This window comes from Anopheles aquasalis, chromosome Y, assembly GCF_943734665.1.
Source record: "Anopheles aquasalis chromosome Y, idAnoAquaMG_Q_19, whole genome shotgun sequence".
Taxonomy (NCBI): Eukaryota; Metazoa; Arthropoda; class Insecta; order Diptera; family Culicidae; genus Anopheles; species Anopheles aquasalis.
In genome coordinates this window covers 3,163,044-3,188,043 of record NC_064879.1, presented here as the reverse complement: position 1 = coordinate 3,188,043, position 25,000 = coordinate 3,163,044, and the positions used below count along the sequence as shown (strand labels likewise).

The window sequence follows — 25,000 nt, the reverse complement described above, 5'->3', positions numbered from 1 at the left end:
CGTTTTTCCTCATTGCTTAACCGCTAATTGCCGAAACAAAAATAATTGTTTTTTTTTGTTAAAACTCGAGAATGGGGAAAAAAAATCCCCAAACACCGTCCCCAAACGGATGTGAATGAGATAAAAATCCGAGTCCCTCATTTGCCCTCTCTCTCTCACTCTCGCTCTCTTTCGTTTCTTATCGCTATTCCTGTTTCTTTTTCTCTGTGTCTCCATCTGTACCTCCGCTGTACAACGACTGTATGATGAGAGAAAGAGTTACAGAGAGAAGGTTGGGGGCTGCTGGTAAACACTACAAAAATGGAACGGGACAAAGAGTCAACAGGAATACGGAGCGGGCAAGGCACAGACCCCAACTGGAGCCTCGCGTATTGCGTTTAGAATATGTCGAGAGAGGGCGTGGACTGATGCGGCGCCGGAGAGACAGAGAGAGAGAGAGAGAGAGAGGGGGGTCGGGGTGGGCTTTCGGTTGAGCACATCGGTCGTCGTTCGCTCGCTCGCTTCTTTCTTAGAGGCTGCACAGCTTGGACGAATCGGTCGAGGTCGGTGTGATAAGCTCGAGCGGGTTCCGGTTTGGCGGGAAGCTGATCGGGGCCGCGATCGGCGTCAGCCCGGTGCCACCCTCCATCAGGCTGTCGAAGTTGAAGAGCCCGTTCGAGGGTGTGGAAAGGCCACCCCCAACCGCCGCCACCGCAGCAGCAGCCGCAGCAGCGGCAGCAACCCCACCAGCACCACTACCGGCCAACGCCGAATGGCCATTGCTGTTGAGCATGCCGGCGGCGGTACCGATCAGCAGACTACGCGGACGATCGGGACGACGTCCGGTTCCACTGCCATTATTGCTGGCTGCGCCGCCACTCAGCTTGACCCCGGTCAGCCCCGGACTGAGCAGCGAGTGTGGCGGAAAAACGGTGGTCGGGGTTGGCGTTTCCAGGCTGTCGCTTTGGTTCGGCGGTATCTTTATCCTGCAAATAACACGAAGCGTTGTGAGAGAGTGATTAGTAATCGCAAATGGCAATGGGTAACACCGAAACACAAAAACAACCACAAAAACAAAAACCTACTTCTTCATCGGCGGTGCACCGCGAGCAATGTAGGCATCCTGCTGATCGTCCTGTGGCTGCTGGTGGTGCTGCGGAATGTCCGCGAGATCCTCTTCCGGTTCCGTTTTGATCAGGGGCAACAGTAGGGTCGCCGGATTGCTGGCGAGCCCACCATTACCACCGGCGGCGGGAAGAACCACCGGCGGCGGTTGCTGTTCACCGGGTGGGACCGCTGGTACGGCGTTGCTGTTACCACCACCAGCACCGGCGGCAGCACCGGTGGTGCCAGTGCGCCGATTCCGCAGCTGGCACGGTTGGTCCCGGTGCGAGTCCATGATCCGCTCGAGTTGCTGCACCTCCTGCTTCAGCGACTGGACCTCCTGGTGCAGCTGTTGGTTCTGCTTTTCCAGCTGGTCGGTCTCATCCACCAGCTCGTTGGTGTGGTCTTCGCGGCGCCGCCGGCAACGGGCCGCCGCCTGCTTGTTACGCTCGCGCCTGATGCGCCGCTTCTCCTCCTCCTCCGGCGACAGATTCGAGGGCTTGTGGGGACGGCGGCCACCAACGTTGCGACGGGTGCGCCCGCCCGAAGCGGACGCAGGGGCTGCGACTGAGGCAGCTCCTACTGCAACGCCGCCTGCCCCTCCTCCTCCTCCTCCTCCTCCTCCTACGGTAGCATCCACACCGATGGCCGAGGATGGACGCCCGGTGGCACCGGTAACAGCACCATACCGCTGACCGCTGGCCCCCCGAGCGTTCGACGACGAGTTCGTGGACAGTGGTGGATCGAGCGTCGAGGTGGACGACTTGGAGTCGACGTCATCGGCACCGTACCCGTGCCCGGAACCGGACACCGCCCACGACGCGTTCGACGTCGAGCTGAACGACTCCTGGCTCGCTTCCCGATCCTGGCTCAGCTCCTCCAGCGGGAACGGCGGTGGCACGAAGCCCGCCTGGTACGGCAGGTTGATCTGGTTGTCACTCGTCAGCCCCATGATGCTCTGCTCGATGTTCTTCAGCGTCGTCGGTGTCAGTGTCGGTGTGGTGCGCGTCGGTACGCCACTGTGCACCCCGATGGCCTCGAATGGTGCGAACTGAAAAGAGTCAAAGAGAGCGAGAGAGAGAGAGAGAGAGAGAGAACCATTGTTAGATTGAGATGTAAGAGATGGTTGGAAATTGAAATCAGATCACTCTGGACAGAGAACCGAGAGGATTCGTCCTTAATTGGCGGACGCGCCAAATACGAGTTTGGTTTGTGAACAGGGGGAAGGAGGGGGGAAGTGGGGGTGGCCGCCAACCTGCTCCAGTAGCAGCTCGCGCGCCAAAAAGTTGGCAAATTCGCTGACATCCATAATTTCCGTTCGTCCGTCCGCCCGTTCGTCCGTTCTTTCGTCGCACACTCTTTGTGCTCTCGATGAATTGTTTTTTTTCGATCGCTTTCGCTGAAGTCGTATAATGATCGTGACCGCGCGCGCGCGCGTTTCTCGTGATCACGTCTCGTTTGTCGTTCTTCGCCGTCGTCGTCGGCTTCTTTGGTTGCCGGCTGATGCCGGAGTTCGTTCGAGATTTGGTAGATTTCGTTGGTCCCGCAGAAGCGGGCGGCGGTGGGGGGGGAGAGAGGCTCTCTACTCGCGATCGTTATTGTTGTCGCTGGGCCCGCACCACAACACGCACTTCTAGCACTCGTTGCTCTGCTCTGCTGCTCTTGGCTCTTGGGGCTTCCACTAGGTTAATTCGCGGATTATGTGTGTTATATGTGTTCGTGTATTCGCTATCTCGATCGAGAGGTTTGTTTTTTCGTAAAAAAGGGATATAATGCAGCTGATGCTGCAGGCTGCTGTCCCTGTGAACCGGATACAACCAATACTAGGACAACTGAAGCACTCTCTCTCTCTTTCTCTTGCTCTCACACTCGCGCTCGTGTAGATGATGTGTAAATTGTTTCGTTTTCGAATTGTTTTTTTTTTCGTGTTCGCGTTCGCGTTCGTCGATGCCGTTCGTTGTCGCGCCACGAGCAAAAACAAACAAACAAACAAAAAAAGGGGGGAAACCCCTAGGGAAGCCTCCCAAAAACGAGAGTGCCTCGCTTGCTAGCGCCTCTACACGCAGGGAGGAAGGACCCTCGACTGAACCAACCCCCCCCCCCGAGGGTTCACAGTTTCGTCGCGTCCGCAAACTGTGACGAGCGCACGCGCACTGCACGCCCACAACACAGCATCGAAATCGCTGCGATCGAGTGCGATGCGTGCGCAGGCTCGCACAGGTGAGGCTGAGACTCGAGGGACAGACAGGCGGAGAGAGAGAGAGAGAGAGAGAGAACGAGAGAAAGAGAGGGAGTATGTGTATGTGTGTTTAATAGGAGGAATTTATTTTTAAAAGGATGATTTAATCGCACACCGGTACACAGAGACAGACACGCGTGCGCGCGCGCGCACCAGAAACACAAGAAAAGGCAACGAAAACAAACACGGCTCGGAAACACGCTCGCAGGCACGCGTTGCGAGTGCAAGCATCGGTCATGTTGTGGATCCGGATCAGCGGGTTTTCCGCCCCAAATTAGGGGTGTCGTCTCACACCCACCCCCCCGTCTCTCTCCTGTCAGAAGGGATCGATATTGGAGTGATTGCGATTCCGTCAATTGAACACAAGGATCCCCCCTTCCTCTCTCCTCTCTCTCTCTCTCTCTCTCTCTCTCTCTCTCTCTCTCTCTCTCGCTGCGCGAGCCAGGATGAAGGGGGTGCGGGGGGGGATTAAGGGTTGTAAAAAGGGGGTGGTTTCGCAGAATTCGCCGAAATTCTCACGCCGCCACCATCAGCGTATTTTTAGCGATGGCCACCAGCATCCGTGCACAGCTGCATTCCACCGCCACCCGACCGCGACCCGGTGGCCACCGACACAAGGGTGAAGGGTGCTGCCGGCCGGCCGGCCGGCCGGCAGGGATGCTCCTGGCTGGATGCCTGGCTGGAGAAAAAAAAAGGCACAAAAAGACCACCAGAGTCGCCATCCAAAAACATTGAACTGTTCTCTCCTCATCCCCATCCCCCTCCTCGCCCCCCATTTCGGGGTGCTATCCTTCCTCATCAATCTATATATCGATCGCCCATCGTGGAGTTCGCTGGCCCCAAAGCTGGACACACTGAACTGAACCGGAAAGGCGTCTCTCTTTCTCTCTCTCTCTCTCGCTTTCTGCCACTCACTCTGTGTGTGCGTGCGTGCGTGCGTTGTGGTGTTCCAGTGTGGAGCTCATTCGTCCTTTCGATATTCGACGACGACGAATGTGCCCCTCTCGCGGTCGGTCGTCACGCGCGTCGTCTGCCTGTCTGGGCCCTCTGTGTCTTTCTCTCTCTCTCTCTCTCTATCTCCGCATAATTGGCGCGCGACAAAAGGGCGCCTACCCGGCTGCCCACCCCCATTCACGGTCACTCATTAGAACAGGCGTCGTCGTCGTCGTCGGGGTCCGTCCTAGCAGCCGAACGATCGACAAACCGAGAACAACTAATCGATCGATGCTGACCAGGAAATTCGGAGGTTTACTGTGTTTAGTTGGTGGAATGTTATCCGTCCAGCATTGTCAGCAACAACAACAACAAAAAAAAGCTTGAAATAACGTTACTAAAGCGTGGAACCCCTCCTCGACAGGCGCGTTCTTTCCCTTTTCAATTGTCCAGCAGCTTAGTGGCCATAAAATCCCCGTAATTCCGCAACCCCATCTCTCTCGCTTTCTCTCGGTTAACTATTTATGTTAGAAAAAAAGGATTTCAATTGCATTTACAGACGACACTCGCACCAACTGTCAGTGACCGATCACTAGCTTCGCCAATTTGAAGATCCCCCCCCCCCCCCCCCCTTAAGGGGCGAACTCGGTATTGTCGGGCCAAAAAAGGCCCGTTTTTGACGATTTTTTGTGAGGTAACCATTCAACATTATTTTTTCAAGTAAATGGCATAATAGTCTACAACTTTTGAAGAATATTTGGTATTATTTTGAGCAACATTCATTGAAAAATTAATCCATGGCATCAAAATTTTGGTAGGCATGTCGTCGAAAAGGTACTTTTCACGGTACCCATCGTAGCGACATGACGGGTCATCTGAAATGTTTACAAATCGATATTCGTTAGAAAGATTATAAGTTTATCTAGGTAGCCCCGGAGAGTTTTTTTTTTTTGATATTCCAATTTTTCGATTTTTGGCAGATTTTTGAAGTTGATGAAAAGTGATGCTTTTTGCGATTTTGCCAAAAAAAAAACACGAGCTTTGCATAATTGTTTAAAAAAAAGTATCAACAATTTTCGTGAAATCTTGAAGGGTCTACCTGAAAAAAAAGTGTACAGATTGTGTGTGAAAAATTTCAAATCGATCTGTCCGGTGGTTTATAAGGTAACGACTTTGAAAAGGCGTTGGTTTTAGGGAAACGCTCTTCAAAGTAGCGAACTGCATGGAGCCTTGTATGAAAGGCGAATTTTCCAAAATCTATAACTTTGTCAGTTTTGCTTCGATTGATCCAAAAACTGTACACAATGTTCGTGCAAGGATCAGCACTCAGGGAAAAATGTTAAAAATATGTGTCGCAAAAAAAAAAACTACCAAAGCTCCCCCCTTAATTTGGCGACCATGTTAATGTTACAACAAAAATTGCAATCTTGTGGCGGGGTCGGCTTTGGAAATGGACCTTTGTTTTTTTTTTGTTTGGACCCCAAAGTCGCAAACAAAACCCACCAACCACGGCTAGAAGCACCCTCCCTTCCTTGTCAACTCCTTTGCTTCCCCGACGGCGGACTGCAATTGACTGTCGTTTTTTTTTTTTCTTTTTTCGTTTTTTTAGTGTCCCGAGGCACTCTTCGCCGCCGACAAAGAACGCCGCGCCTTCGCCAAAAAGGAGAACGCGGCAGCCTTCCATCACTATAGTGTGTTTGTGATCTCTACACCTCCCCTCCACCACCCTTCAAAATGGCGCACACGCAGGGTGGAACAAGGAATGCGTGCCACGCCATATCCGATGGAGTGTGGAGAGAGAGAGACAGAGAGCCGGAACGAGAGAGAGAGAGAGAGAGTGCATTGTGCATTGTTCGGGAGGAGGGCAAGTACAACACCAAGGCCAGACATGTCATGGCGACACGCGAGATAAAGAAGCGCTTCTCGCACTTGCCGCTTTCACAGACGCGATCTCTCTCTCTCTCTCTCTCTGTCTCTCTGTGGGTGCGCAATTGGAAATCCAGTGATCCAGTGACCACTCAGACGGTGCGGGGAGGAGGGGGGGGGGGGGAGGTTGTTGCAAAACCGGAAACAGCACGCCCACCCACCCCCCCCATAACCGGGAGGTTATGGCAAATGTTCCAAAATCACTCGATGCTAAAATAAAACCTCGGAACGCTAGCGGAGAGATAGAGAGAAACAGATAAGGGCAAGTGTGCTCCTCGCATGTTTGTGTGTATTTGGGGGATGGGGGGGGTGGATGGTATTGTGTGAAAGGAAACGCCCCCTGGTACGCATCGCTGCCCTTCTGCCCGGATTTATATGCAATTGCGATTGATTGCCCCGTGGTGTGGCCTGGTCAAGGCACAGCCTCTTCCTTCCTGGGGGGGGGGGGGGGGGGGGGGAGATGATCCTTAAGGGGGGCGGCTGGTTAAATCGAACTTGTTCTGCTCTTCAATTATCACCACCGACGACGACGACGACAATGACCCCGACGCGATGGCGACACATACGTTCCCAGAGAGAAAGAGAGTGGAGAATTGCAGACAGCTGCTGGTGGTGGTGGTGGTGGTGATGGGGGTAGGGGGTAGATACGGGGTGCGCGTCGAACTAGCTTCTAGAATGTTCGCGTTAGTTCTAGCACCACGAGCGAGCGCGCGCGCGCGCTCGCGTGAGAGAGGGAGAGAGGGCACATTGCCACCCCCTTACCCTCACCACCCGCCACAGCCATGCCAGGTGTTGCGCGCCCTCCCTTGCGTGATGACCTTGGGCCACTACTATTCGATTGGAGTCCGGGACGGAATGGTTGAGTGCGTAGTGTTCTCTGTCTCCAACACACCAACACACACGTGTCACGATGCGTGCGTGCGTGCGTGCACCCCTATTGGGGTGTTAGGGGGTGGGTTCGCTGGTGACCCACCCGCTGGAGTACTACTAGTGTCCGTGATCGAATGATCTCTCTCTCTCTCTCTGTGTCTCTCTATTTCTCTCCTCTCTCTCTCTCTCTCTTTGCCTCCATCACTATCCTCATTATGGCGATGTTGTGGTTTTGTTTTTTTTGTTGCATTCGACGGAAAAACCCCCTTCAGCGCTGTAAAGGTGCGACATTCCGCGAAGCAATCCTCACCCTCTCTCTCTCTCTTGCTCTCTCTCTCTCTCTCTCTCTCACCAGCTGACCTGTAGTGCCAGCACCCCCTGCGCCCCCTTCCAGCGGTTCGTTAATTAAATAATATTGACAACAACACGCGCGTTCGGGGCGCATCGATGAAAGGCGCAAGATGGCGACCACGACAACGACGTATGACCAAATATGGCCACCACGACCACGATGATCATCAACCTCTGTGCCCCCTCTCTCTCCCACAGTGTGTGCGTTCTACTCCCACATTCCTCTCCCAGTTCCGCTCCCGGGGGGTTGCTCCAGGAAACGCCCCACAAAGACCCCGCGCGTCGGGCGACTCCTTTGTTGTGTGCTGCGCTTTGTGAGGGTGGCGGTCGGCGACATGTGTGACAGCGGCTTCCAGTACGGCACTATTTGATCGGCGGGCAAACTGAGAAAGCATTCCGTCGCACAACAACCACCATCATCCCCGTGGTGGTGGTGGTATCGCGCCGTGAAAGCGGCACAGATAACGATAAATGGACCGCGCGCGGCGCTGGGCTTGTTGATTGTTTGAGGAGCGGCGACCAGGGCGGGAAGGGAACGGGGGGGGGGGGGGGAGAGAGAGAGAGAGAGCGAGAGGCAGAGACAGATAAAGAGGAACCGCCATTTTTACACCCCAAACGGCCAAGGAAAAAAAAGGGGGACGCGCACAAATGGTGTCGCCAACGTTGTGGCCCCTCGACATCAATGCAAAAACCGGAAAAAAACAACAACAACAACAAAAAATACAGTGTGTCCAAAAGCGCTCCCCGCGCCAAACAATTAGCAGCTCGCGAACCCGAAGGTGGCTTATACGGGTTAATGGCCACCACGCACCAACAACGCACACACCTTGCAACAACAACAACAACAGGTCCTGCTGGAGGCCCTGTGTTGGTATTCCTGTCCGTAAACACTAGCCTCATTCGGGTCATTAGGGGGGCGGGGGGGGGGGGGGTGGTGATCGTCGAGGGGTGGTATGAATCAGCATTAAATTCCTGTGCGAACGTGATCGCCGCGGGCTCGGTGCGGCGCAGTTACTACTCCGCGCACGTGTGTGTGAGGGTGTGCGTGTTATCATCCCTTGTAGCAGCAGCAGCAGGCACCGTTTGGGACCGGCTGGCTGGCTGGCTGGCGGCAACACTGATAAGGCTGGGTGGGGTGGCTGGCACGCCTCCCGCCGATTATTGCGCAAAGCGCCTTTTTGGCGCACCACAAAATGGCGGACGCGCCGAAAAACTCCAAACACAAATCAGCAAACACACAGCATGCCGTGTATGTGTGTGAGTGTGTGTTCGTGGTGTGCGCCGCCAGATTCGTCGCAGTTGGGTGCACCACCCGCTTCCGGAAGATTCTCTCAACGACGGCGGGTGGTTGTTTGGGGTTGGTTTTGGGCGGGTACTGGTGATGGCGGATTTACAATCCGTCACCGTCTCATCTCGGTGCAGCCGGGGCCATTGGTAGCCATTTTTTTTTACTTCTTTTCTTTGGAACGCATCGGATTTTTTATTTTGCTTCTTCTCTTGAAGGGGATGAACAAAAGCGGGGGGGGGGGGGGGGGGGGGTTACTTACGAGCTTGCTTATCGGCGTTAGCGGTGTGAGCGGTGAGTTGGTGTTGTACGCATTGAAGTAAACATCATTCAGCAGCACGTTATCATCCCTCGTCATTTGGCCGGCCGTTTGTTCGGGGCGGGTTACTGGCGAGGATTGGGGTGTGTGGGGGGGGGGGTGGCGAGTTGCTCGTTTACTTGACGGGGTTTTTTTTTTGCCCCCCCACAAATTCCTCAGTAGCCCGTTTGTGCAGAGTTGTTCTTGATTGCTTGCTTGCTTGCTTGCTTGCTTCGTTTCGCGGACACACTAAACAACAATGGCGCGCCCGGGAGGGGGCCCGGTGTACTAGGAGCCTTCTCCCTCTCTCTCTCTCTCTCTCTCTGTAGGCGTTCACCACGATCACGGACCGATCGACGCGATCTGTGTGGCTTATTATGATAGCAAGCTGGCTTGGCTTGGCTTGGCTTGCTGAACCCGGTGGTCGGGGGCCGTTTGGTGTGTCTTTCGCTGCCGTTGATTGTTGGCGGGAGAGCTCTTGCTCTAGCAGTGGGGGTTCAGTGCTGGAGCAGTGCGGGGAGTAGTAGCGACCTACACTTTGTGGCGCATTCGGCACAAATACAAATCACCACACCTAGGACGGGGAAACACAAATTACAACACACTGGACACTTGAACACTGGCCACTGCACACCAACTGCACACGAAATACTGTGAATACTGTTGTGTTGTCACACGCACGCGGCGCTGGAGGTAGATTTTTGCGCGGGGTGGGGGGGGGGATGGTGCACGCGGCAGGCAAAAGAAGAACAAATATGGGGTAGAGAAGTTGCCTCCGGACTCTAGGACTCTAGCTCTGTTCCGTTCGGTTCGAGCGTCGTTTACGGACTTACGGCTACGTCACGGTTCCTGGCCAATTTATAGTGACACTCACTCACACGCGTGAGTGCCCCCGGGCCCCGGGGTGGCAGAGAGCCCGCCCAGGGTCTTTGCGGTTACCGCTAAGTAACCCTCCCGTTGCTGTTGCTGTGTTGTTGCGACTTTGTAAGCCACCACCACCACTCGACAGGGTTCTCTTTTTTTTTTCTCTCTCTCTCTCTCACTCCTTCTCTCTGTCGCAGGTCCGTTTAATGGCTTGTTAGCGACGGCTAACACACCGGCTATTTGTGGGAATTCCCCCCAAAAAACGAGTTCGCCACTTGCCGTGACGTGAGTGCCTCGTGAGTGACCGAAAATCCCCATTCCCTTTCCGCGGCTCCTCTTCCTCCCCCTGCACCACCATTTCCAATTGGAAGCCCGCGCGGACCTCGAGCCAAGACTGGACACAACAGTTGACCGCATTGTCCGCTTTTCGCCATGCAGCAGCAGCATCATGCCACGGGTGGTCCGGCACCGGGGGCGACAGAGCTGGGGATGCCCCCTTAGCAGCAGCAAGCCGGTGTGTTGCAATCGGTTCGCCGAACCTGCCGTGTGATCGTATTGCGCGAGCCACCAAACTTGCATGCTGCCCTCCCACCCCCCTAAATATTAGCTGGAAGTCACGTGTTGTGTCGCTTGCATCCGCAAGGGTACATCGTCATCATCATCGTCGTCGTCGCCGCCGTCGTGGACGTTGTCACCGGTTAATTGAATTACATGCCGCACCATATAGACAGCGGAGGGGGTCAGGTAGGTCATTTCAGACATTCTGCTACTGTTGCTGCTGCTGCTGCTGCTGCTGCTGCTGGTAGTGCAGCTTCCCCGGTCCAACCACACAAACGATGACCACGAAAATGTGGCGAAAACGTACAACGGCGTCGCGCGAGTGTGTGCCGCCCGAGCGAGCGGCTTATCTATTTGCGACTCAAAGGCTACACTCGACGATGGTGGAGGTGCAAATAACAGTGCGACCCTGGGGTGAAACGTTTAACAACAAAAAAAAAAAAAAAAAAAAAACCAATGTTGAAGTCCATATGCCCCCCCCCCCCCCACCCCCTGCCACGGTCTCTCTTTCTATCGATAAAATAAAAACCTCGCACCGAAGGGGCCGACCTCGACCTCGGAAGTGTGCGAATTGCTGCGGCTGCTGCTGCTGCTGCTACTGCTGGGGCAGCATCAGGCGCATCATCTTGCAATCTTGTATGTAAAAGCGGTCTCTCCGCATTTGTTTCGCACTCATGAGCGTTTCAGCAGAAGATATTGAAGTAGCCCATATTCTTGTTGTCTGTGTTCCTGCTCGGAGCATTGCCGAATCATTTTGATCGGAATTTTAAGGCTGAATGGTTTTGCAAAAAAAAAGATGGATCTACAGGAGAGTGTTTTGATGACAGTGTACGGTGTAAATGTAAAATTGAAACAATGATCATGATCAACATAGCATGCCAATGTTGCTTACAAGCGGTAAATGAAGCAAAAGTAAATTTTTTTGTTACTGTTATTATCTTTTGTCAGTAAAATGTCTTTTTTTTGTTGTTGTTGTTAGTGTATCTGTTACTGAGAATAGGGCGTAAAGCGATGCCCTTCGTGATGGAGGAGAGTTTCCGAACAACGAGGGACCGGAAATACGAAAATACGTTAACGAACCTGAGAAATCTGCACCGCAACACCAACCACAACAACAACAACAACAACAACTGGTTGGCACTGCTTCTGGTTTTCTGGTCTGGAGAATGGCGTGAGCCGATTGTTATAGATCGGAAATAGAAACCTTGTGCACACACGGCCACACACTCGCGCGTGTAAAAATCACCCAGCAGCGTGCGGTGATAGTGGCGATTGCAATTGCAACTGCACCCGGCAACGATTGGCCCAATAATATGCCCTCGACGAAAAAAAAAAAAAAAAACAACACGATCTCGATCCCGTTCGCACCACGATCGCCAACAGCACCAACACCAGCGAACCGCGTGCTGGAATGTCCGGTCCGGGCATCCTGTTACCCCCCCCCCCCCCCCCTTCTTTAAAGGGCGCCATCAAGCATAGCGGGCGAGCGAAAGCACGAGCACGCCGACCAACCGGCGCCTAAAACCCGTTGGTGACGAATCGGAATTTCCGGAAAAACGTGTGACCTGGGACGGGGTGGCCCCCGGGGTGGAAAAAAAAGAAAAAAACCAAACCAAAACATCCCGCCGGCCGAGTGAAAACGTGCCGTTTTGAGTGTGCTTGGCTGAAAAACCGAAACGGAGGCAGCACGAAGGTTTTTGGGGCGGACGCACGGGATGACGAAATCGGCAGCTGGAAGCACACATAAGACGCACCCTCCATCCGAAGCCGAAGAGACACGGAAGAGGCGATGGATGTGGCAGGTTGGGAAACCCAGTGTGGCGTGACCGGGAGGGGGGCGGGGATGGGAGGACATTCGCGCTCGCACGCGGCCGCCGATTCATCGAATTTCCGCGAATTGCTTCTTCTCGAATGATGATGCTCGTTCGTTCGTTCGTTCGTTCGCTTGCTCGCTCTCGTTATCTGGCGCTCGTTTATCGCCTGTTTTGCTCGCTCGCTCGCTCGCTCTCTCTCTCGCACACTCTCGCATCCCGTTAACTCCTTCACGCACGCCATGACAGACACTGAGAAGCGGGGCGCACTGAGTGTACGTGGCTCCAACCGCGACCAGCCACCAGAGTTAGCGGATACCGCGGATCGATCACATGTGTGTCTCCGTCGTGGCGCTCACACGCCAGCTCCGTGGTGTGAGTGACACGACAGGGCGGACAACAATGGGCGGACCGACGTCATCATCATCGTCCGGTCGCCCCTCTTTTGCGGAGCAGCAGCAGCAGCAGCGCACTAAAGGCACGCGGCGTAATGGGCGGCGCATTGGCTGCCAAAAAGGCTCCAAACAACAACAACAAATAGATTCCTGATGGCTTCGAGGAGAGGTCCCCCCCCCCTTCTCCCTTGTTGTGCACTATATGGCAGGGAAAGCGTGGACGTCTGCCATGAAGATCATAATATTCTTCTTCTCGCTGGCAGTAATTTTTGTGTGCTTTCTAAAAAACAATGGTGGGGGGGGGCTTTTCCGCGGATCTTAGGTTGCTGTTCTAGTCCCACAGTGTGTTTCTTTTATCTGATTCTCAGTGTGTATTGGCATTCAAGTGGCATCATTTCAGTCGTGCCATTCCTCCTTCACTTTTAGGTCATAATCTAAAAAAGAAAAAAAAAAAACAAATTCAAATGCGATCCGAGGTTGGAATTCGAGTGGCACACAAAAGAGACGACGCGAACACAACACGGCAAATAGTCCGGAACAAACAAACCTGGGAACGGAACCGGTGCCGGTCGGAGCTGACGTCATCGGTGGGGTGGTGATGGGCGCGTGATGACGCATCGCTTTCGGCGTGAGTTGCGGGGGGCAGGTGGAGGGGGGGGGGCGATTTGTGGAGCACGAGGCCGCACTGGTGCAAGGTGCTTGCGACCCTTTGACAGAGAGACAAAGTGAGAGAGAGCGATACGCCGCCTTCGATTGCGAGATGCCACAGGCGTGTTGAGTTACGCGGCGAAGGTTTATGGGGAGGGAGGGGGGGATTGTTGGGGACAAGAGAGAGAGAGAGAGAGAGAGAGAGAGAGAGAGAGAGAGGGAGAGAGAGAGAGCGGGAGCCGGTTCCACCAATGGTGTGCGAGCATGACGCTATTGCTTCGCTGCCAGGAAGGCGCTCATCAGACACAACAAGAGACACACAACGCAAACATCGCGCCGCCATCGCACCAGCCAGCCAGGTTGATCTCTGTGTGGGGTGGCCGCGCACATACAGGCCATCATGGAGAGTGAGCAGCGTGTCTCGCCCATATGGTCAGGACCAGGTGCAACAAGAGAAGAGAAAGCCCATGGTGCAGACTGAGACGTGGACAAGGGGGGGAGGGGGGGGGGGGTGCTTTGTGGCATGGCCTTTGATCGGCCTCACCCCCGGGCACCCCGGGCAGCTCCTCGGGAACCAATATCAAAAGGCTCGAGGCGCGACGACGCCACGTGCAATTTCATCATATCATCGGCTTATCACCTCAGCCGGCGTCCGCTTCGCATTGGGAGGGGGGGGGGGGAACCAGAGACCGGTGGCCACGCCGCATACACATTAGTCATCACGCGGTACGGGCATGCGGAGAGGTTTTTTGGATTCGAGTTTTCCTTTCTTTTTTTTTGTTGCTTTTGGATACCGGATGTGTGTGTGTGGTATCAATAGATAAGAGAGCTAGCGGGAGAGAGATAGAGGGGACGGAACGGGGTGCGAAACATGGGGATCACTTTGGTTCGCTTGGAATTCGCCTTGGAAACATTATCACAGAAAGGGGCATGCATTGCGAGAGCGAAAAAGGAGAAGGGGGGATGATGATGATGATGCCAGTTCGGTCCGGGCAGCAGCAGCATTCGTCATTCCCCATTCCCAACTGTTCCAATTGCTTTGTTGTGCTACATTTTGCAACATTAGGATAGCGCGATAGCGAAGACGACGAGGAAGAGGAGCGTACAAAAAAAAAAATAACAAAGGCAAACGAAGAGGAAGAGGAATAGGAAGAGAATTACAAAAAAAAGAAGAAGCACACGTTGGCCGCGGCACGTACGAAGCCGACCGCATGTTGCGATCCCTTCTTGCTTGTTGTCGCTGGTGCACCCGCCACCAAAGAAGCTCACCAATTTGCGGCACGGAATGATGGTGAATGGTACACACAGAGATACACGCGGTCGAATAAGATCGCAGTTGCAAGATTGTTCTCGATCGAACTCGACCGGCACGGTCTGAAGCCGTTTAGGGTGCAATTGTGATGCAATATGTTCGCTAGCCACACGTTTTGCTTTGGTTTTCTTTGGGGCGAACATATCCTTCGAATGGAAGGATTGTTTTCGCTCGTTACAAACAAAAACCGAGCAGCGTAACATGGAGTTTTATACGTCTAGATGTTGTTGTTCTTTTTTTTTAAATTAATATTGTTACGAGCGGTGCAGGTAAACAGATTCTATACCAATCAACAGTTGCATTGAAAATTGAAGCAAAAATTGCCTGATGAGCGAACACTTTTAATGCAAAACATTGTTCGTATGTTGAACCCTTAAGGGGGGACTTCGGTATTTTCGGGCCAAAAAAAGGCCCGTTTTTAACGATTTTTCGTGACGTAACCTTTAAACTGTATTTTTTCAAGTAAATGACGTAATAGTCTACAACTTTTGAAGAATATTTGGTATTGTTTTGAGCAACATTCATTAAAACATGAATCCATGCCATCAAATTTAGGCAGTCGTGTCTTCGAAAAGATCCTTTTTCTGGTGCCCATCGTAGCTGCGTGACGGGTCATCAAAAAAATACAAATCGATATTCGTTAGAAAGATTATAAGTTTATCTAGGTAGCCCAGGAGAGTTCTTGTTGATATTGCAATTTTTCGATTTTTTGCAGATTTTTGAAGTTGAAAAAGTGATGCTTTTTGCGATTCTGCCATAAAAACGAACTATACAGATTTGTTTAAAAAAAAGTATAAACAATTTTCATTAAATCTTGACGGGACTACCTGGAAAAAAGTGTACAGAGTATGTGTAAAAAAATTCAAAACGATCAGCCCAGTAGTTTTTATGGTACGATGGGCACCGACTTTGAAAACGTTGGTTTAGGGAAACGCTCTTCAAAGTAGCGGGCTGCATGAAGCCTTGTATGAAATGCGGATTTTCAAAAATCTGTATCTTTGACAGTTTTTCCTCGATTGATCCAAAACTTTTACACAATACTCTTGAAAGGATCAGCGTTCAGGGAAAAATGTTAAAAACATGTGTCACAAATAAAAATTAAATACCGAAGTCCCCCTTAACGAATCTAAAAACTGTCACCCATGAAGCTATTCGGTTTGCAAAGAATGATAGGCTGACAGGCATATGCATGTCGGGCAATGGTGATGCAATCGGGAACCAGTAGGGTGGGCTAAGCTAAGCGCCAATAATACCCAGCCATGGTATCGTATTGCCCGTGGCGCGGCACTCCGTTTGTCAGAGATTGAGGTCGAGAGGACGATCGAGTGGTCAAGAAGCGGAAATTAGTCAAGAAGAATTTCGGGAGAACGAAAGAGAGAGAGAGAGAGAGGGAGCCAGAAAATAAGTACGTTGGTAAGAGTCGCTTTAGAATGAGGACAAGGTTGGTTGATTATGGTTTAAGAATTAAGGCGTAAGCCGATCAGTTATTCCATCATTACAGCGAAAGACTAAGATAAACAATGGCTTATACACAGATAATACTAATATCAATTTCATATCATGCGACGCCTCTGCTGGTTAGCCAATTTGGCTGTTATACGATTGAATCATTTGCGCGGATAACTTAGTTGAATACTAGCATAGCATTACTTTCAATAAACCCGCTCGAAATACGCTCGATTTATAATGAAGAACAAATTGGAACAACATGTCGGTTGTCCGTATTGAACGCCTCATTGGCCCCTAAGTCCGTATTATCCACATCGAGCAGAACAAGCAGGTATGTTACCCTTCACAGGATTACAGGGACCACAGAGATTTCTTTAAAATGTCTTTAATAAACAAATCGCTAGCGAGCGCTTTACCTCGTATTTTCTGTAGTATTTTTAAAAACAAAATTGTGGGAGTTCCAGATCGTCTCGAGCGCGGTGAAAGTTCCACGCGTCAGACGGAAGCAATTTGTAAATGAGAGCGAGACGACCGTAAGCTAAATGGCGATTGGCTGCTACTCACGCGGCGGCCCGCCATAAAGCAGTAAAACTCCCCCGGGGGCACCATTGCATCTCAAAACACGTGCCTGAATCGGGAGGTGGTGGGGCTGAATAGGATTTACACTGGAGCGTCCTCCGTTTTGCTGATGCTGTGTACGCCCTCTGCGGGACTGCGGGGTTCGCTTTATGATTTGCGAAACACGATATGATGATCGCTGTCATAAAAGGCTGTTGTGTTCGGAACTTTGGCAACTCCTTTTCTTCGGACAGATATTGGGGGATGTTCATTGGGGGCATAAATAACGTCAGGAATAGATCCTGTTTTAAGGGGAGGGGAGCTAAGGTATTTAAATTGTTTTGTGTTATTTTTTTAAATCAAATTTGATCCTTTTTTGGACCCAAAATTAACCGTAGCCCCCCTTTAAGGATAGGAAACGAACTTCTCAGCGCTGCCCATCGGTTTTATTTTTCTAATGTTTTCTACAACTGCTTGATTCGACCGACAATGCATCGAGATGGCAGGCAGTTTAGGCCAGGTGCAAGGTTCGGCAAGGCGAAAGTGAAATACCATACCCACGGGGGCACATAGCTCGGACGAGTTCGAACGTGTCCGGCACAATTGACAATGACGCGTCAGTAAGGCGCCTGGCCCCGGTCTACCTGAACCTTAACCATGCTCCTTCTACCTCATTCTACCTCTGGCGCCGAGTCGAATCGTACCCATCGACAAGAAAAAGCTCATCCTCGCTCCTACCTCTCGGCCGACTCGCATTGAAATCTTTTGTTTTGTTTCTTAACACATATCGTTCGTTCGGTTTTGTTTCGTTGGCGGGCCTTTGGCGGCTGAATATGAATGAAATTTGCCAGGATCATCAGATAAATAGCAAAAGAGATTGATGTTCAACACTTACTGCGTGCGTCAGGAGCAGGCTGGTGAGCGCTACGCTGGCGTTGGCGGTGGCGGCACTGATCGACAGATCGAGCGTTTTTGGCTGGCGTCCGGGGCTGGCAGCGGTGGTGACCGCCGGTGCCGCATTGGCGGGGCCAGCCCCCGGACCGGCACCGTCACTGGTGGCGGTGGCTTGATTGCTGACGTTGCTGCTGCTACCGTCCGCGGTGTCCGCGTCGTTGCTGTGTTGACTGTTGTGGCTGGCGCCACCGGTGCTGCTGTTACTGTCGCTGTCGTACTGCTGCGAGCTATCGTCGTACGCCGAGGACGCCGCAACGGCACTGTGGTCCCTCATCGTCACCGAATAATGCACAGACGAAGCGCGAGATCGCGATCACCGGACCCGTCGTGCCGACACCCGGAGTTCACCGTATTATTTTGCCCCTTGCCACCGTTCGTTCGATGCAGCACGCGTCTTAGTAGGGACCACCACTGGGTGCACTTAGCGCGCGCGTGTAACCGAGAAGTTTGCGAATGGCCCTGGGATGAAGGAGGACGGACAGGGGATGCGCAGCAACATGCAGGATGCTTCCAATGCTCCAATATGGCCCAGTTTGGACGTTCGCTATCCTTCTTCCGGGCGCGACGATCGCCGGGGCGGATGCGTAGACGGATGTTGGTCCAGGCAACAGTTCTCGCTGGTGGTTGCTGCGGCCCGCTGTCGTCGTCGTCGTCGCTGACACAAGGCACACGTACTAACGCCCGAATGATTCATCCGCGGGTTTAACGGCGACTGTACACCAATACACACGTCCCGCCAAACGCCACCGTGGTGTCTTTCACTGGTTCCGCCAACATACAACATGTTGCCGCAGGAGGATGAGGTAGGCGCGCGCGCGCGAGAGAGAGAGATATATATAAAAAGAGAGTGAAAGAAAAAGAGTTAGTTAGTTCAGGTAAGCCGCTAGGCGTGCTATGGCGTATGTGAATCGGTGAACCCCCGCACGCACACGATGTTGGCGCGACAAAAAAGAAGGAGAAAAAAGCGCAGCAAACCCAAAACACAAACACACATATGTAAGTGTACGCAACAATGCAGCTGCAGATGCACTTCCCACCCAGCGCGCTCGGGTGCAACGGGGCAACAGTGCAGCAGCCAACCAGCTTGCAGCGTTTGCGAGGTGCTGCCACCCGTCCGCCATGGCCGTTTTGGTCAAGCAGATGAGCGCGCACTCGTGCTGCTGGTGGGCGCGATGGCCGTTTTGCGATGTTAACCCGTTTTTCGCTGAAGTGCAGGTTTCACCACCTTTCGCTTATTCGCGCGGGGTCTGACGCTGTCCGATCTATCCGACGGAAAGTCCCAACATTCTCTCTGTTTTCCTAGGATCGGCATTATGCATTGGTGCCGGGTAGAAAGGTTTTGCATCCGCTCAAAACATCGACGCTCCAGGGTGTTGCAGTGGCGGTGTGCAGCTTCAGTTCCCTCACCAGATGCTTCCCAATTTGGTGCCCTCCGATACTGCTCTCCGCTTACCTCTCTCTTTCTCTCGCTTAACGGCTGGTGGCAGCAGCCGGTAGCAGCATACCGTAGCGTCGAGCTTTGCCAGTTGATAACTACCGCAACTGTTTCCCCAGGACCGAACCGGACGCTACCATTCAGTGAGAGGTGCGTTGCGGATGCTTTTGTTGTTTGTTGATTGCGTCATGAAGCCTTGACCGACTAGGCGCACGAACCCCACTATCACCTGAAGCGAGGGGGGGTGAATGGGATATACACAGCAGCTGGCTGCTGGCGTGCCTTGCCCGTTGCGAATGGTATACGAGACGAGAGCTATCCCTCCCCCGCCTTTTTTTCCGTAAATGCAAGGCACGCGTAAAAGGGAAACGGGAATACCCCGTGCGGAGGTGATGCCGTGTTGTAATGCACTTTAAACCGGACACCGGACTCCTTTACATCGACGGCATATGGAGCGGCTGCTGCTTGGTGCTTCGTTTTCCGTGAAAGGACTTTCCGTGAGCGGAAAACTGCGCAGGAAGAAGGACCGAGAAACGATCGAAACAATCGGTTTACCCACCACGTTAGCAACTGTCAAAGCAGCTGCCATCATCATTCGGTGGTCTGACGGATAGTGGTTGCGCTTCGGTAACAACAACACGGCCAGAACGCTCCTGCCCCGGGGTCACCCTGTGTGAGGAAAGCGCACAGCCCTCACGAACACGCAGTCAACGCGGAGCTGTCAGGATGCTTTCGGTTGTACACAAAGGTGTTTTTATTTATTTATTTTTTAAAGAAAGGTGCTGATCGTTTAGAAAGAAAGGTACGATTTATTTATTTTATTTAGAAAGAAAGGTGCTGATCGTCTGACCTATGCGCCGGTAGGTATCCTTCCCTTTATAACCTTTTCTAACGCACCTATATTGACACCCGCCTCACCCTTTTGCAGGCCTTTGGTGTGAAGTGAAGATGAAGGAAGTCCTGGGTGAGCATGGGCTGCAGCTAAATCACTGGTTCCAGGGCAAGGAGGCGGGAACCAGCTTCACTCGATGTACCCTTGTGCTCGCTGTATACATGCGAGGAGAAGGATGAATTGCCGGGGACTCGAAGTTCGTACGTACCGATTCACAGGATTACTAGCTACCCCGAAAACTCATGCTAATCTCTAACGTCTACTCGTGGTTTTTTTTTGCTAGGTTTCACCGAACTCAAGAGGGGCACAATGATTGGCACGGATCAGAGCACAGTACACACAGTGGTGCACTGGGCATCAAGCTGTCTCTTCCGTTCTTCTTGGCGACATCGATCGATGAGCAGCAATGAAGTCCAAGCAAAGGCCCAGCACCAGCATCGCCTTCCAGCAACCGATGAAGAACCTGACTGACATCCTGGATCCTGAAGCAACGCCACACCATCCGGTCGATCGGTAGGCGACGGGCGGATGATGTTTGTCCTTCCAAATGCTGGGAACTACTAGAGGGTGTAGGGCGCCCGGCTTTCTCTCCATCTTCCACCGTTTGGCGAATCATTTGGCGTGGTACACCGTTGCGGCGTAGATGTTTACCGAATACATATGCCTAGGAAGCCAATACATATACCCTGACCTGATCATTCAGCACTCTATTCGCTCATTTCATTTTTGTCTCTAACCTGCGAACCGATCAAACGTGATCGGCTTCCGCAATTCCTGCCCGTAATCCGGCAGTCTTCCTGCTAAGCGAGCGACACGTTTCGCGCCGTTATGCACACGTGCCAGAACGACCGACCGATTCACCGGTTGGCATGCGCAGTAGGGTGCAGGTGCGTACATCTGGATGTGCAAGCAACAGTAACGCGAAGCGGTACCATCGGAGGGCAGCGCGCCAATCGACAACCAGTATCCTAGTGCCAATCAAAGCCTGGTGTAGCGTGTTAATGGATGGCATGTCAGGATAAACTATTTCTAATTTGGGTTGCACTGTACGCGTGCGAGGATCGAGGGTACTATTTTTAGGGTGTCCCAGCGGCCATAGCCCCTGCATTTCGGGATGCACCATGAGACCACCCGCGGCCAGCACAGACCTTTTCGGAGTGCGTCCGAGCGCGAAATCAGCATACATCGTCGAGTATCCCCCAAGAACGTGCGAGTGAGTGCCAGGCATGCGCGATCCGCCGCAACCTTCCAGCTATTTAAAGGCACCTGCGAACGTGAGTGGTGGAACGAACGGGGTGGATCAGCGCGGGCGGGTGTAATTTTCGGGTTACGAAGGAACACATTTTCCGCGTTCGCTCGCCTGGAGCGCGTTCGCTCGCGTTCTCATCCGCTCATCGCTTTGCCCTAGTCAGTTTTCCACCAACCACTACTAAAAAGAGAGAGTGAGAGAGAGAGAGAGAGCGAAAGGGAGAGAGAGAGAGAGAGAGAGAGAGAACAAAACAGCGAGAGAAAGAGAGAGTTGTGGAGTGAATTTTCAATCAATTCTGACGCATACAGCAAAAGCAGCAGCAGCGAAAGGGCACGCCAGCCAGCCAGCCACTCCTCAGGGGCATAGTTAACCGCCGAATACCCCGTCAAGGCAGGCAGGGAAGCGTCAAGTGTCGCGCGCCTTGGAACGGTCAAAGAACAAGCGCGCCAGTAGCAAACGCCGTAGCAAAAGGGGGCGCAGTACAAAGACAGCTCGATCAATCGTCAATCGGTTGCACCAGACCGCGTAAAGTGCGTAGAGAACATACCAGTGCGCCCATTGCAGTGGTCAGTAGTTCGGTCCCAGCGAGACGGTGCAACGGCGACAGTGGGAACCCCGCGTACGCATCCCGGAACAGGATCGGCCCTCGTGGCAACCGCCTGGAACCGGTCGTCGCGTGGCCAACAACCGCGGGATTGTCCCCCCTTTCGGCTGGCTGGGAAGGGAAGGGTCCGTGGCACGGGATTCCCGCTGGTGAAAACGGCCGTACTGTGGTGCTGTGTGTATGTGCAAAAAAGGGAAAAATAGAAAGAGAGCGAGAGAGAGAGAGAGGCGTTGAGAAAGAGAGAGAGAGAGAGAGAAGGGCCGTGAGTGAGGAAACTACAGTTTTCCATCACCAGTGAGGAACAGCCATTTTGAGTGGGAGAGTGAGAGAGAGAGAGAGAGAGAGAGAAGGCAGGGTAACGGGTAGGCGATAGGTGAAATGGTGAAAGATCCAAAATCCCGTGAGGGCCTGAAGCCGTGAACCCTGAATGAAGCCGATTTGAGCACTGAGTTGGCCCGATCGACCCATTTGTTCGGTGTGCACGTGTCCATTCGATGTGTTTGCATGTGAGTGTGAGTGTGTGTTTGTGTGAACTTGGGCCGGATTGATCCCCATACCAACACGGACACGGAGAGTCGGAAAATAGACGGAGGACTTGCTACTACTGCTGCTGTTGCTGTACCTGTGCCCCAGTATCAGTATCCGCAGTACGCGTTTGATTTGTTGTGCTGGAGATGCCACAGCTCGACCGTTTCCTTTCATCACCCACACCTACCCAGCGCATACGGCGGTGTGTCTGGTTGGAATAGCCGCGATCGGAGCATAATACACGCCCCTCCTGCGCAGCGATAAACATTGGCATGGGTTTCTGAAGCTAAACACGGGCAAACTACTGCAATATATCGGCAAATCAACCACACCCAGCATCGTCGCAGCGTCGGCCCATCAGTCAGCACAGACACCCGCAATCATCCGCACAGCAGTCCACCACCAGCGCACCTGCAACGGGTGGGGGTGGTGTAGCGTGGCGGCGGTGGCCGCGTCGTGGTAGCAGGAGCAGAAGCGGGAGCAGGAGCAGGAAAGCAGCAGCAGCAGCAGCAGCAGCAGCAACCAAACGGCAACCCGGGAGTAGCGAAGGCAATCTAGGTATGTAACGGGTGCCAAAGGGGCTGAAGCCGTGTGCGGCTCGGATACTGGGCGTCTCCATCACCAGGCGTCTCCATTCCGAGGAAGGGCTTACCCGCGGTTGCTGCTGCAGTGTTTCCCATCCTCCTGCGATCGAGTCCGAGCAGCAAGATACTCCGATTTGACAGCTGTCAACAGTGTCAGCAGGACGAGTCGCTAATTTGAGCCGTTTTTTTTTTTTGGCGTCCGGGGAAACCAGCCGGTTGTGCGATCCCTTAAGCTCAACGTGACTGATACAGCAGCCATTTGTGCACCTTTTTCCGTTCCAGCCCAACAGTAGGCGTACGTGAACGCATTCGCCGGCCCAAAACCGACACAATGGAGGCCAGAGAGGCACCGGGAGGGGAACACGGCGGTGGTGTGGCCACCGCTAGCCACCGCCCGGCCGGTCCGATCAACAGTAGTAACCGCTCGGATCAGCGCGTTGTCTCGGATCTGTCGGCCAACACGGTGCCTCAGCACAGCACTGGCCTACCCCAGCAGTATCAACAGCACCAGCAACAGCATCCCCCACACGATCCGGCGTCTGGCGTCACCCTCCGGAAGTCGCGCACAAACGCCCGGAGTAAAGATCGAGCCGCACCGGTGGTTAGTGGCGACGAGGAGGACGCCGTGGACCGGACACACTGCAAGACCCTGCCAGAGCAGGTAATGGGTGCGCCAGCAGTGGCATTGTTTTGCGTTGTTTTTCTATTCCGTTTTCTGTTGCTTTCACGCGCACAGTCTTGGCCGTTTGCCGCGAACTCTGGCCTACAAGTTCGGTGAGGTTCGGCCGTGCCCGCTGGCGCTTCTCCCCGTGTTCATGCGTGCTTGGAGCAATTCTTCTTTTTATTTCTGGGGGGAGAGGGGGTAGGTTTCTGACTGCGGATCGAACGTGGATAATACTTGCACGCGGCCTGTTCCGTGTGGGAAGAGAAGTGAAACTCATGGCGTCCCAAATACCATCATCACAAATTAAGCGTTATGTGTTTTGTTCGCTAACGTCATTCTTTTCGTCGTTGTTCGTCGATCGTGAGCTGCAGTGATCAGCTGTTCGATCGGCTGTGCTTTTGCTGTACGAGCTGATCTATCGTTGCTTTAGCGATTCTGTAGCGCCTACAAGAGTCGAATGGAGGTGTTTGCTTTCGTTGCTTTTTTTGTTTTTTTCATTTCAAAGCTCCCAGGCTTTCCACTACTTTGATTGTGTCGGGTGTTCTGTATGAATTGTCCTTCTTTCCTGCTACGAGGATGTAACAGTGCACTACGCACAGATCTGCCTCTACGGTATCCGGTTATTATCTTTGCTGCAATTTTACTATATTTCATCTCCTCTCTCTCTCTCTCTCTCTTTGTCTCTCTCTGCCCCTTTCTTTCCTAATCATTCTTCCTTATTCTTTCCCAATCATTCTTTTTGTCTATCTCAATTTCATTATTGTAACGATTTTCCCCTTTTCCTCCTCTCTCTCTCTCTCTCTCTCTCTCTCTCTCTCTCTATCTTTCCCTCTATTCCTTTTCCCTCCGGTTTTTTTTTCAATCGCTTTCTTCCCTACTCGTCGACAGCTTGTGGTGCATCTGATCATTGGTTTTCGTGATATGTGTGTATTTACACTAGTGCTACCGCTCGGTACTTTGTTCGTTTGTTTCGTCTCCGCTTACGTCTTCCAACCAGAGGAAATTCATGAGACACACTGTCGGGTATGCATTTTCCTTACTTTTATATGAAACTACTTCTCCTTCAACCCTTAACCTGCTTACCTAACTAGCACGTTTGCTCCCCGTAGCCAGACCGGGACACTGACCTTCTTTCTTCTCTTTCTTTGTGGTGCGCACACGCGCTGTTATGTCAACTCCACACAGGTGTACAATATCATTCCATCGATCAGTGCCATTACCGGCGTCAGCCCGCAACGCTACTTGTGGCGGATCTCGATCGCACTGCACATCGGACCGCGCTTCATCATTGCCTTCGTCTACCGGAACTGGTACCGGGCCATGCTAGCGGACATCGCCGATCCAGGTGTAAGTGTACCACGGCACTCCTAATGTCGCTCCCGCCATGCCCGCCTAGCATCTTACGCTGCTCGTTCGTTCTTCGTCTCCCAAAAAAAAAAAAAAAAAAAAAAAAACAGAGGGCAGCCCGAGTCCGCCGAATGATCAACACCGTGTATTGGCTCAACCTGCT

General features: G+C 52.8%; 2 protein-coding genes and 1 long non-coding RNA gene across 8 annotated transcripts in view; 2 read left to right on the top strand and 1 right to left on the bottom strand.

Moving 5' to 3' along the window:
* The window catches only part of LOC126579986 (transcription factor kayak), a 19,578-nt gene extending 430 nt beyond the window's left edge, over positions 1-19,148 (bottom strand). The window contains exons 1-4 of one of the 3 annotated variants that reach the window (XM_050243802.1): positions 18,988-19,148; positions 17,476-18,295; positions 1,065-2,134; positions 1-965 (exon numbers count right to left, since the gene is read on the bottom strand). The exon at positions 1-965 is cut by the window's left edge and continues 430 nt beyond it. In XM_050243802.1, the coding sequence (XP_050099759.1) occupies positions 509-965; positions 1,065-2,134; positions 17,476-17,808 (1,860 nt within the window). In that variant the 5' untranslated portion in view covers positions 17,809-18,295; positions 18,988-19,148 and the 3' untranslated portion in view covers positions 1-508. Of the gene's footprint in view, positions 966-1,064; positions 2,135-2,338; positions 3,205-8,949; positions 9,833-17,475; positions 18,296-18,987 lie in introns of those variants that run through there. The other 2 variants (XM_050243803.1, XM_050243804.1) reach the window with 2 other exon arrangements.
* A 173-nt stretch (positions 19,149-19,321) lies between these two features.
* On the top strand, positions 19,322-20,563 carry LOC126579987 (uncharacterized). The gene is made up of 3 exons (XR_007608485.1): positions 19,322-19,829; positions 19,898-20,061; positions 20,145-20,563. It is a non-coding gene; the product is annotated as an uncharacterized LOC126579987 (long non-coding RNA).
* A 799-nt stretch (positions 20,564-21,362) lies between these two features.
* The window catches only part of LOC126579777 (post-GPI attachment to proteins factor 2-like), a 7,619-nt gene continuing 3,981 nt past the window's right edge, over positions 21,363-25,000 (top strand). For all 4 annotated transcript variants that reach the window (XR_007608465.1, XR_007608464.1, XR_007608466.1 and 1 more), the window contains exons 1-5: positions 21,363-22,800; positions 23,109-23,487; positions 24,379-24,513; positions 24,676-24,837; positions 24,948-25,000. The exon at positions 24,948-25,000 is cut by the window's right edge and continues 53 nt beyond it. Coding sequence is in view for 1 of the 4 variants with exons in the window: in XM_050243372.1 (XP_050099329.1) it covers positions 23,158-23,487; positions 24,379-24,513; positions 24,676-24,837; positions 24,948-25,000 (680 nt within the window). In the remaining 3 variants the exon portion in view is untranslated. The remainder of the gene's footprint in view (positions 22,801-23,108; positions 23,488-24,378; positions 24,514-24,675; positions 24,838-24,947) is intronic.